The sequence below is a fragment of the Schistocerca americana genome, chromosome 9 (assembly GCF_021461395.2).
Source record: "Schistocerca americana isolate TAMUIC-IGC-003095 chromosome 9, iqSchAmer2.1, whole genome shotgun sequence".
Taxonomy (NCBI): Eukaryota; Metazoa; Arthropoda; class Insecta; order Orthoptera; family Acrididae; genus Schistocerca; species Schistocerca americana.
In genome coordinates, this window is record NC_060127.1 from 114,628,683 (window position 1) to 114,641,719 (window position 13,037).

Sequence of the window (13,037 nt, forward strand, 5' to 3'; positions counted from 1 at the left end):
ACAATGATATATCTTTTCTGGTACTTTCAATGGTACACTTGAATACTATTTGCAAAATGCGTCACTAATACAGTTAGTATCAAAGAAGCAGTAAATTGAAACATCGTGCTTTCTAGGTGAGTGTTCCTGCAAAAAAACCATAGTAAGCGATTAAATTATTTCCCTTCGTCGTTTCTTAGGGGTTGCAGCGAGAAACTGTTTTGCAAAGGTTTGAAATCAATGGTGAAGCTTGGTGCACGTCATTAACTGTTCATATTCTTACATAATGAATGACTAAAGTGCGGGTATTCGCACGTCATGGACTTCACTGCTTTTCCACCACCACCTCCTACCATTTGAGAGGTATGTGGTTTGTAGCCCCACAGAGATTCTGTCCAGACAGTGTGAGATGTGTGTATCCTCTTGGTTGAAATTGGTTCACTGACTGAGTAGGAGATGTATGACATACATGTACAATACACACTCAAAAACATACACACGCACACACACACACACACACACACACACACACACACATATATATATATATATATATATATATATATATATATATATATATATATATATATACTGAACCCCCAGGGAAACTGGTATAGGTATGTGTATTGAAATGCAGAGATATGTAAACACGCAGAATACAGCGCTACGGTCTGGCACAGTTAGATCAGTTACTGCTGCTACAATAACAGGTTATGTGGTGTTGTAGTCGATGGTTGAAAATAGTTAAAATGGTTCTGAACACTACGGGACTTTACATCTGAGGTCGTCAGTCCCCTAGACTTAGAACTGCTTAAACCTAAGGACATCACACGGATCCATGCCCGAGGCAGGGTTCAAACCTGCGACCGCAGCAGCGCGGGTCCGGAGTGAATCGCCTAGAACCGCTCGGCCACAGCGGCCGGCAGGAGCGATGGGACACAGCATTCCCGAGGTAGCGATGAAGTGTGGATTTTCCCATATGACCATTTCACGACCGTACCATGCATATCAGGAAACCAGTAAGTCATCAAATCTCCAACACCTCTGCGGCCGGAAACAGATTCTTCAATAACGGGACCAACGAAGACTGAAGAGAATCGTTCAAGGTGACAGAAGTGCAACCCTTCCGCAAATTACTTAACCTTTCAATACAAGGGCATCAACAAGTGTTAGCGGGCAAACCATTCAATGAAACATCATCGATATGAGCTTTTGGAGCTGAAGTCCTACTCGTGTGCGTATGATGATGCACGACACGAAGCTTTACGCCTCGACTGGGCCCGTCAACGTCGGCGTTGGGCTGTGGTTGATTGGAAACATGTTGCCTGTTGGGACGAGTCTCGTTTCAAATTGTATCGAGCGGATGGACGTGTACGGGTATGGAGACAACCTCATGAATACTTGGACCCTGCATGTCAGCCGGGGTCTGTTCAAGCTGGTGGAGGCTCTGTAATCGTGTAGGGTGTGTGCAGTTGGAGTGATATAAGACCCCTGATACGTCTAGATGGGACTCCGATAGATGATACAGCCTATCTGATCACCTGCATTCACTGATGTCCATTGTGCATTGCGACCAGTAGGACAAGGTACATATTGTTACATACTGGCACCAAACTCCCCTGACATGAACATTATTGGGTATATGTGGGATGCCTTGCACTGTGCTGTTCTGAAGAAATCTCCACCCCCTCGTACTATCACGCATTTATGTATAGATAAAACTCTATGATTATCTTATTTCTATAGACAGATAAAAGCAATTCCTGTTAATTTTGACTAATTTACTACATTTTTGTTAATTTTATACTAAATTACCAAATTTTTGTTAATTTTTACTAATTTACTAAATTTTTGGTCTCTCAGTTCTGTGAATTATGCATATAATGAGTGATGACCGCCCTTTGGCTGTTACTGTCCCTCTCGCTCTGACAAAGAATAGATGCCACATTCTATGACAAATGTAGCTTCACTAAAGTGACTCCGCATGTCGGTCTGCAGGAGCAGCGGCCGTCGACGTCGTCCACGGCGTCGGACTCGGGGCCGTCCATGGCGGTGCCCGCACCTCCTCCGTCCTCCTCTGCCGCCGGCGCCGCAGGCACCACCTCCACCACAGCGGACGTCACCAGCTCCAGCATTGGCACCAGCACCTGTGGCCAGGGCCTGCCGCCGCCCACCATCATCACCAGCTCCACCACACCGCCCGCCACCTCACCCAGTGCCGGGGTAAGTCCTCAGGGCGTTTCGCACGATCTGCTTTAGTACTGACTGCTTTTTTTTTTCAACATTTAGTGCTACACCAGGAGTCTAGCCCAGTATCTTATAGTTTTAAAGCAATCCTGTTATAGATTTGCTTCCTCCTTGTCAAAAGTTCTCATAAGGTCTCGTTCAAATGGCTCTGAGCACTATGGGACTTAACTGCTGAGGTCATCAGTCCCCTAGAACTTAGAACTACTTAAACCTAACTAACCTAAGGACATCACACACATCCATGCCCGAGGCAGGATTCGAACCTGCGACCGTAGCGGTCGCGCGGTTCCAGACTGAAGCGCCTAGAACCGCTCGGCCACCAGAGGCCGGCAAGGTCTCGTTCATACCACAGGTAGCATAAAGTATCTCATTAGTTGTGTGAACCCAATCTGAGTGTAAGCGTGTCCTTTGAATTGGCTGCATCGGAGGACTGTCATCTTTTACCTTTAGAATAATACTATTGATTTTCGATGTGCGTCTGTCTTGGATCACTTTGTATGTTCACTCTATCTTTCTTTCTCTCTCTCTCTCTCTCTTTCTCTCCCTCTCCCACTCCCCTTCTCATTCTCAGACCCACATATACATATCGTGTAATTATTACAAATTTTTAATTCTTTTATGGACCAGAAAGAGATGTGAAACAGATGATATCAATTTGGGGTTAATTTCATCACCCATTAGATTTCTTACATCCTATAGTATGTCGTTCCTTAACGGTTGAATATCTCACTCCTTTCTGTGCCACAATAAACCCAAGCCACTGATATTGTAATTTGTGCTTCTAATATTATATTCATGGATATTACTGTTATTTTGTAACTTTTATTGGTTGTTGGCAACGAACTTCGTGAGTTAATTACTTTTGAATACATTGTGGGAGTGAACAGTGATCAATGTTGTCACAAATATTTACTATAAAAAACAGTCTTGATCATAAATTGTTTATTCCAGTAACCGGTTTCGACCACAACTGTGGTCATCTTCAGATTACAGGTCATATACAAAGCTTTGATTAGAGAGCTACATACATTAAAGAAAATACATAAAAGTTCAAAGCTATTAGAATATGAATTACCAATGAGTAAGAACCTCCTTCTGATAGTAAAACCAGTGCACATTTTACCATATATACTGGAGGCTCCGCCCACTTCTGACAGAGCAATGTCATTGCTAAAAAATGGGTTATTTGTCGAATAACAAAGTAAAATTTCTGAGTTAAAAGAATATTGACAAGAAAGGAAAATAAACACACATAGAACTTAGCTTATTCAACATCTATTTTCAGTTAAGAAACGTTAAAAATATTTAAACATGTAGGATAAATGAACAGTGTTCGGACAGTACATGGGTTGCACACTACATGGTTGTGATAAAGACTGTTTCTGATAGTAACTATTTGGAACTTCATAAGGCAGTAAATGCTTAACTGCTCAAATAAGGTGCCCATGAGACACATGTAAAAAATAAACTGCACTTTCAAATGGGACATGTATGTGCTAGCGAAGTAATTACATTCAAAATCTGCAAACTGTATGCAGCACTATAGTCACGTATTCTTTAGGCGTCAGTTTATCTGATGAACACTAAGAAAAGTGTTAATGAACATTTACGTTTGTAACAAGAACTGCGTGTTAGAGATAGGTACATATAGTTTAGTGTAGGCTTGGTGGTACCACGTATGACTTTCCGATATGAAAATACAACAGACGTATTCTTCAAACAGCTTATGTGATTTAGTTATTCGCATGTTCCATGGATCATATTTGCGATCTTGAGCTGTGAAGTAGAATTAGTCAGTTTTACTATAAAATGCAGTTCCTCAGTGAAAAGTATAGCCACATCCGAAACATTTACATGATTCATTAAGTTACTTTTTTTTTACTATTGTGATATACTCAGCTATGTTAAGTCGGTCTCTCCCTGTCTTTTACAAAGCACAGTGACCAACAGGATTTTACACACAGCACCAACATTAAACACTGTCTTCTGTCAAGTGGAAAGGATTTATTTGTGAGTGAAGTACCGCAAAGGATCTCTAGTGTCCACGTGTTCATTTCAACAACATAGGAGATCGGAACCGAGAAAGGATTTTCGAAAACTATGACACGTTAACAATACCAGATGATTCAACATAACCTAATATCGTCATCACCATCATCATTTAAGGCTGATTATGCCTTTCAGCGTTCAGTCTGGAGCATAGACCCCTTATAAAATTACTCCATGATCCCCTATTCAGTGCTAACATTGGTGCCTCTTCTGATGTTAAACCTATTACTTCAAAATCATTCTTAACCGAATCCAGGTACCTTCTCCTTGGTCTGCCCCGACTCCTCCTACCCTCTACTGCTGAGCCCATGAGTGTCTTCGGTAACCTTGCTTCTCCCATGCGTGTAAGATGACCCCACCATCTAAGCCTGTTCGCCCTGACTGCTACATCTATAGAGTTCATTCCCAGTTTTTCTTTGATTTCCTCATTGTGGACACCCTCTTGCCATTGTTCCCATCTACTAGTACCTGCAATCATCCTAGCTACTTTCATATCCGTAGCCTCAACCTCGTTCATAAGGTAATCTGAATCCACCCAGCTTTCGCTCCCATACAACAAAGTTGGTCGAAGGATTGAACGGTGCACGGATAACTTAGTCTTGGTATTGACTTCCTTCTTGCAGAAGAGAGTAGATCGTAGCTGAGCGCTCACTGCATTAGCTTTGCTACATCTCGCTTCCAGTTCTTTCACTATGCTGCCATCCTGTGAGAATATGCATCCTAAGCACTTGAAACCGTCCACCTGTTCTAACTTTGTTCCTCCTATTTGGCACTCAATCCGTTTATATTTCTTTCCCACTGACATTACTTTCGTTTTGGAGATGCTAATCTTCATACCATAGTCCTTACATTTCTGATCTAGCTCTGAAATATTACTTTGCAAACTTTCAATCGAATCTGCCATCACAACTAAGTCATCCGCATATGCAAGACTGCTTATTTTGTGTTCACATATCTTAATCTCACCCAGCCAGTCTATTGTTTTCAACATATGATCCATAAATAATATGAACAACAGTGGAGACAGGTTGTGTTGTGCACTGGCCAGACAGCCAATCTACTATGACCGGTAGCCGAAAGGCACGCGTTTAAGCTCACGCAGGCTGGCGTGAGGTCTGGAACAGTTAAAGGAGTTGAGTCTAGTAAAAAAGTACGTAGCTTCTGGAATACTTAACTTTAATCCATAATTGGTAAACATCTGTCTGACGGTACATGCTTCACAAGATAAATAGCAAATGATAATGGCGCCTTTCTAGGTCGTAGCAAATGACATAGCTGAAGGCTATGCAAACTATCGTCTCGGCAAATGAGAGCGTAATTTGTCAGTGAACCATCGCTAGCAAAGTCGGCTGTACAACTGGGCGAGTGCTAGGACGTCTCTCTAGACCTTCCGTGTGGCGGCGCTCGGTCTGCAATCACCGATAGTGGCGACACGCGGGTCCGACGTATACTACCGGACCGCGGCCGATTTAAAGGCTACCACCTAGCAAGTGTGGTGTCTGGCGGTGACACCCCAGGTTGCAGCCTTGTCTTACTCCTGAAACTACTCTGAACCATGAACTCAATTTACCGTCAACTCTAACTGCTGCCTGACTATCCATGTAAAGACCTTTAATTGCTTGCAAAAGTTTGCCTCCCATAATCTCGTTGAACAGACAATAACTTCCTCCTAGGAACCCGGTCATGTGCCTTTTCTAGATGTATAAAGCATAGATACAGTTCCCTGTTCCATTCATAACACTTCTCCATTATTTGCCGTAAGCTAAAGATCTGGTCCTGACAACCTCTAAGGGGCCTAAACCCACACTGATTCTCATCTAATTGGTCCTCAACTAATACTCGCACTTTCCTTTCAACAATACCTGAGAAGATTTTACCCACAACGCTGATTAAAGAGATACCTCTGTAGTTGTTACAATCTTTTCTGTTTCCATGTTTAAAGATTGGTGTGATTCCTGCTTTGTCCAGTCTGATGGAACCTGTCCCGACTCCCAGGCCATTTTAATTATCCTGTGTAGCCATTTAAGACCTGATATTCCACTGTATTTGATGAGTTCCTACTTAATTTCATCCACCCCACTTGCTTTATTGCACTGCAATCTATTGACCATTTTCTCCACTTCCTCAAATGTGATCCTGTTTCCATCATCATTCCTATCCCATTCTACCTCGAAATCTGAAACATTAATGCTCGTATTTTCATCTACATTGAGCAACTCTTCAAAATATTCCCTCCATCTGCCCAAGGCATCCACAGGATTCACCAGCAGTTTTCCTGACCTGTCCAAAATACTTGTCATTTCCTTCTTACCTCCCTTTCGAAGACTGCTAATTACACTCGAGAATGGTTTTCCAGCAGCTTGACCCATAGTCTCCAACCTGTTTCCAAAGTCTTCCCAAGATTTCTTCTTGGATGCTGCAATTACCTGTTTGGCTTTGTTTCTTTCATCAGCATAACTTTCTCTGTCTACCAGAGTTCTAGTATGTAGATATTTTTGATACGCCTTCTTTTTCCTTTTACGGGCTGCCTTGACTGTGTCATTCCACCAAGCTGTTTGCTTCCTCCTACATCTACGCACTACTGTTCCAAGACATTCTTTAGCCACTTCTAGTACTGTGCCCCTGTACCTTGTCCATGCCTTTTCCAATGACTGTAATTGACTACATTCAACCAACTGGTACCTTTCTGAGATCGCTGTTATGTACTTGTGCCTGATTTCCTTATCCTGAAGTTTATCCACTCTTATCCTCCTACATATAGACCTGACCTCCTGCACTTTCGGCCTCACAATCCCAATTTCACTGCCGATTAAATAATGATCAGTGTCATCAAAGAATCCCCTGAATACAGGTGTGTCCCTCACAGCCTTCCTGAGTTCCTGATCTGTTATTATATAGTCAATGACAGATCTGGTTCCCCTGCCTTCCCAAGTATACCGGTGATTGTTCTTATGTTTTAAAAAGGAGTTTGTGATTACTAAGCCCATACTGGCACAGAAATCCAAGAGTTGTTTCCCGTTCCTGTTGGCCTCCATATCCTCTCCAAATTTACCCATAACCTTTTCATACCCTTCTGTTCGATTTCCAATCATGGCATTAAAATCACCCATGAGCAGATCACTGTCCTTGTTCTTTAACAACTACATCACTGAGTGCCTCATAAAAACTATCCATCTTATCTTGATCTGTCCCTTCACAATGCGAAAGTTGAGGGTCATACCCTACAACAATGAATATTGTAAGAGCAACATTTTATCAGTGCTCACTATACTGTTGCTTCATACAACTCACCCCCCCCCCCCTCTTCCTCGCTTTACACCACCATCTCATTGAACGACTTTTTTCTTAAATTCTTCTTCGCGTAATATTCATGTACGAATTTTCACGAACAAGGTATTTCACAGTACAGTTGTGTAAGTTTTTATATTGTCCACCTCCTCTGGTATACTTGTACCAGCTAAAGCTTGCTGCAACCTGAAGACTTCTCGCTCATTAGAGGCGAATTTCGAGTATGACCTTCATTTCTCCTCTTGGAATGTAAAAATTTGCTACTTGTGTCAGAACAATGCGGTATTTGCACATTGTCACCTTGCTAGCATCCTAACGAAGTTATAAATGCGGCGTAATTCTGACACAGTGGTTTATTAAACGAGGAACTGAGGACAAATCGAGTGAAAAATTAACAAAAAGCGTATTCTCAGTATAAATATGAATGTGTAGTTTCACTATCTTGTTACAAAGCCACACTACTTCTAATTTCACTAGCTACTTACGAATCTAAAAAAAGACTTCATTTCATTACAAGTGTCTGAAGTTACTTTAAATCGTGGTAGACAAAAAAAGTTTCGTTGTTTACCATATGGCAATATATTTCCTTCCTTGTGTGCGATCATTGCCAAAATCTCGTTTCGTTGTCTCAAACCGTTTCTGAGATATGATGGACTTTTTTTCATTCCAGCTTCATTGCCAGTGCACATGATAGCAGAAACCTAAAGAAAAGTTCAGTACGTTAGCTTTATTTTATATGCAGCAATATGTGGTCTAATGCACACCAAACGCAAATACATACCGATCACTATTTTTTATTGCAAACTTCTCGAATTTTACGCAGTGTGTAATTTACATGCAAAATACCACGCTGTGGAGCGGCGGGCAATAATAAAATGGCCGTTACTGCGTTACGTCGTTAGGAAAAGACTGTTTAATTGTCTGTGCATCCTTTCCAAGAGTCTGAAAACAAATTTGCAGTCATCCAGAGAGCAATGGAGAAAATACTGGCCATAATTCGCAGTCTGCAAGTTCACGTTGCTCTGTGTGCTCACTGAAAGAAGAAGTTCCTCTTTGTTGTTGCTGCTTATTCAGTGGGATCAGGAACTATGACAATGAATAAGAAATTTGAGCTTTAAATGATTGATATATTTTGTACAAGCTCATCTGCACAAAAATATAAGTCTCAGTACTGTAACTAGTATCTGTAGCGGAAACAGCACTATTAACAGTTTAGAGACCACCTTTACAGGAAGTTACAAGTAAAATAGTCTATCGCCCTGACTTCCAGTCACCAAAATACAATTGCCCGTCTTAGAAGTGAAAAATAACCTCGCCACTGGCCAGGCGGTTTTGTCAGACTGATGTGCGGCACACAAACAGTTACTTTCGTGAAATCTTAGCGATCCAGGACGGTGTTCAGTCCTCGCAAGTTCAATTCCAACATTTAGTAAGACGCAATCAAGTCTGCCCAGCTCTGACGTCATCCAAGCAACAACCCTCTCAGGTGTTTGAGGGATGCCGAGTTTGACATCTCGATGTGAAGTGTCTCCCATCAGTGCCTTCCCGACTGTGTTTACATAAGGGTACAGCGGACTGCCAAACGCAACACCTGCTGTAAAACGTCCCTATTCACAAGTAGCAATATCTAAATGTCACCTTTCTCGGACATGCATAGTATAATAATACTATCGTTTAACAAGTTACATTATTGAATTTTGCATAAATTCAGTTAAGTTTGCTTTAGTTACTGAAAAGGTTTTATCTTGAAACTTAGTACAGCTTTGTCGTTTCATAAATGCAATTGAGTGCTGTAATTATCACTTCCTATTAGAAATACAAATGATACTTAATCTATCACGAATAAGGACCTTTCTGCTCGAAATTTGGTTTTCAGTTAATAACTTGAGAACTAATAGCGGCGCCCTTTGGTGTCACATATTCAATCTTTTTACGTGAAACTGAGGTTACATACGAATTTTCAGCTTTCCGATTCTAATTTTTAGTGGCTTCAGTTTTTCGTAAAGATGTCGGTTTTAACAAAAATATTGCTCTTGTGAAGTTGACACTTGTAACTGTTAACTGTGGCCTACATTTACATACTCTGACCAATTAGTTTTATTATTCAGTGCCACTTATTTTTATCTTGAGACCGTATATTTTTCCTAACGTATTCATTTGATCATTCTGAGGCTTTACAATGTCAACATACATTTACTTAATCATACACTGACGTTTGGAAAAGTTATTTTAATGATTAATGTCACTCTTAAATCATGGTGTAGTCCTTCGCATGTTGATCGCAGCCGCGTTCTGATGATGCGCTGGTCGTAGTGAATTGGAGTAAGCCCCGGCACACTCGTTCGCCTCTATATCTCATACTATGATACACCACTTTTTTAGCCTCAACACTACCTTTGACCATTAGGGAATTGTTAGGACCGTCATCATGAAGCCGATATATAAACCTATAACCAGCATAAAAACCAATTTCTTACCGAAAAGATTCTTTAAAATCAGTTGAGAATGACTGCGCCGTAGCCGACGTAAGCGCGCAGTTCTGCCGGAGTAGCGCGCCCGCTATCGGCTAGCCGGAAACTGCCGGACTTTGCCGAACGAGGCTCGTCGCAGAAATCCGCCCGTACCCGGTGAGAGGCCGCAAAGCCGGTACCGGGAACTGCGGATAACAGTCGGAAGTTCCTGCGTCCACTAAAGCAGTGGTGGGGACCGTTGGTATTGAAGATCCACCTGAAATATCCATGGCCCATCGTGGATATCTGCTCGTTTATCAACAGTTATTGAATCCATCACAATTAAACCAGGGGCTCAATGAAGATCAGTAAACAGTCTAGTGTTTCCCAAATTCACAATGACCATTTAAGCATACAAGTGAGGTAGTGAGCTGCCTGGCACATCGAAGCAAGCAGTGATGTGATTCGCATGTTTATACTACCTTCGATATAGTCGAACTTGGGTATTAATCGTTTCTGTGGGAGAAAGCTCTCCTGAAGTTGCCCTGTATCATTTTTGTTACAACTGTATGTGAATCGTGAGTAACGCTTTGAACCACACTTGCTGCACAGACGCCCGCTGCTAGCATAGCCGTTCCGCAGCCGCCCCCGCCAGTGGTGGTGGCAGAGGTGACCATCATCAACCAGCCCTTGCAGCAGCAGCAGCAACAGCAACAGCAACAACAACAACAACAACAGCAGCAGCAGCAGCAACAACAACAACAGCAGACGAGCAGCAGCAGTACCCAGTCTGGGCAGGCATCACCAGCCAGCTCCTCTTCACCAGCTCACCCCATGCTCACCTCCAGGAGGGACTCGACCACTCAGGTAGACACCAAACTACCACACAAGGTGGGCAGAGGTAGCTCATCTTCCACGTTGTCAACTAGTTGAATTCCGCTGCTTCGTCACTGACTTCACTACATTCAAAATTCCCGAAGCCATAAAGTACATACATAATACACATCTAACTTAAACTCTGTTTCGTATATTGCATACCAAATAAAACACATCTAGAATTTAAGCATCTCATAAAAGCAGTGAATAGATATAAATTACATACTCTTATAACCTGAGGCCTGGATGCTATGTACAAAGGGCGCGATATATGCCCATTAGTAAAACGCCAATTAATAAGATAGACACGCAAAAGGTACTAAAAACGTTAAGTGCCAATTACGGCCATAACTAGTCTTACATCATTGTATTAGATATGGAACTTTTTTTTCTACCTACCAACTAACCGTAAGCTATTCTCACATACTTACAAGGGAACATCCCCATCGCACCCCCCCCCAGATTTAGTTATAAGTTGGCACAGTGGACAGGCCTTGAAAAACTGAACACAGATCAATCGAGAAAAAAGGAAGAAGTTGTGTGGAACTATGAAAAAATAAGCAAAATATACAAACTGGGTCGTCCATGTGTAATATAGGCACTATTAAGGTCAGTATGAGACTAGGAGCGCCGTGGTCCCATGGTTAGTGTGAACAGGTGCGGAACTGAGGTCTGCAGTTCAAATCTTCCCTCGACCGAAAATTTTAACTTTTTATTTTCAGTTTATGTCAAAAACTCTTATGTTTTCATCACTTTTTTTGGAGTGTTTATTACATCCACAAGAAAACCTAAATCGGGCAAGGTAGAAGAATCTTTTCACCCATTCGCCAAGTGTACTAGTTAGGTGGGTCGCAACATATTCCTGTCATGTGACGCACATGCTGTCACCAGTGACGTATACAAAATATCAGACGTGTTTTCCTGTGGAGGAATCGGTTGACCTATGACCTTGCGATCAAATGTTTTCGGTTCCCATTGGAGAGGCACGTCCTTTCGTCAACTAATCACACGGTTTTGCGGTGTGGTCGCAAAACACAGACACTAAACTTATTATAGTGAACAGAGACGTCAATGAACGAACGGACAGATCATAACTTTGCGAAAATAAAGAAAGCAAAACTTTCAGTCGAGGGCAGATTTGAACCAAGGACCTCTCATTCCGCAGCTGTCCACGCTAACCACGGGACCACGGCGCTCCTCGCCTCACATTCCCCTTAATATTGCCTATCTTACGCATGGACGACCCAGTTTGTATATTTTGCTTATTTTTTCATAGTTCACACAACTTCTTCCTGTTTTCTCGATTGATCTGTGTTCAGTTTTTCAAGGCCTATCCACTGTGCCAACTTATAACTAAATCTGAAGGGGGTGTGATGGGGATGTTGCCTTGTTAGTAACAGTCCTGAAATAAGGCATGATCCGTGAGACCAAAAAAGTATTCCAACAGGCTACTTGTGATTGTAATTGGCATCTAATGTTTTTAATGTTTCTAGCAAAAGAAAAAAAAACACTCCACATTCAGACCACAAGTGGCCCATCGGGACCATCTAACCGCTATATCACCCTCAGCGGAGGATGCGGATAGGATCGGCATGTGGTCAGCATACCGCTCTCCTGGTCGTTACGATAGTTGTCTTTGACAGGAGCCGCTACTATTCGGTCGAGTAGCTCCTCAATTGGCATCACGAGGCTGAGTGCACCCCGAAAAAGGGCAACAGCGCATGGCGGCTCGTATGGTCACCCATCCAAGTGCCGGCCACGCCCGACATTGCTTAACTTCGGTCATGTGACAGGAACCGATGTATCCACTACAGCAAGGCTGTATCCATTTTATTAATTGGTGTTTACAAATGGACGCATACATTTGTATGCAGCACCCAGACCTCTGTTTATAGCAATATGTTTTAGCCGTTCACTATTTTCATATGAAGCATAAATTCTAGAAATGCATTACATAGTACACAGTATACGAAACACTTCGACCTTAAGACAGATGTGGATTATATTCATATTTATGGCTTTTTGGTCTTCAAATGCGATCAATTTCACATTAGGCATTGGTTTCTGTATTTTGACATGTGCTCTACATGTCAGCATTTCATGGTGTATTCTAGAACAAATAGCTAAGAATAAGGTCACTTTGTTAAA

The 13,037-nt window shown here is 42.0% G+C and overlaps 1 protein-coding gene across 1 annotated transcript in view; it reads left to right on the forward strand.

Moving 5' to 3' along the window:
- The window catches only part of LOC124550721 (serine/arginine repetitive matrix protein 1-like), a 116,465-nt gene that overhangs the window by 52,803 nt on the left and 50,625 nt on the right, over positions 1–13,037 (forward strand). The window contains exon 7 of the mRNA XM_047125442.1: positions 1,978–2,097. Within this exon, the coding sequence (XP_046981398.1) occupies positions 1,978–2,097 (120 nt within the window). The remainder of the gene's footprint in view (positions 1–1,977; positions 2,098–13,037) is intronic.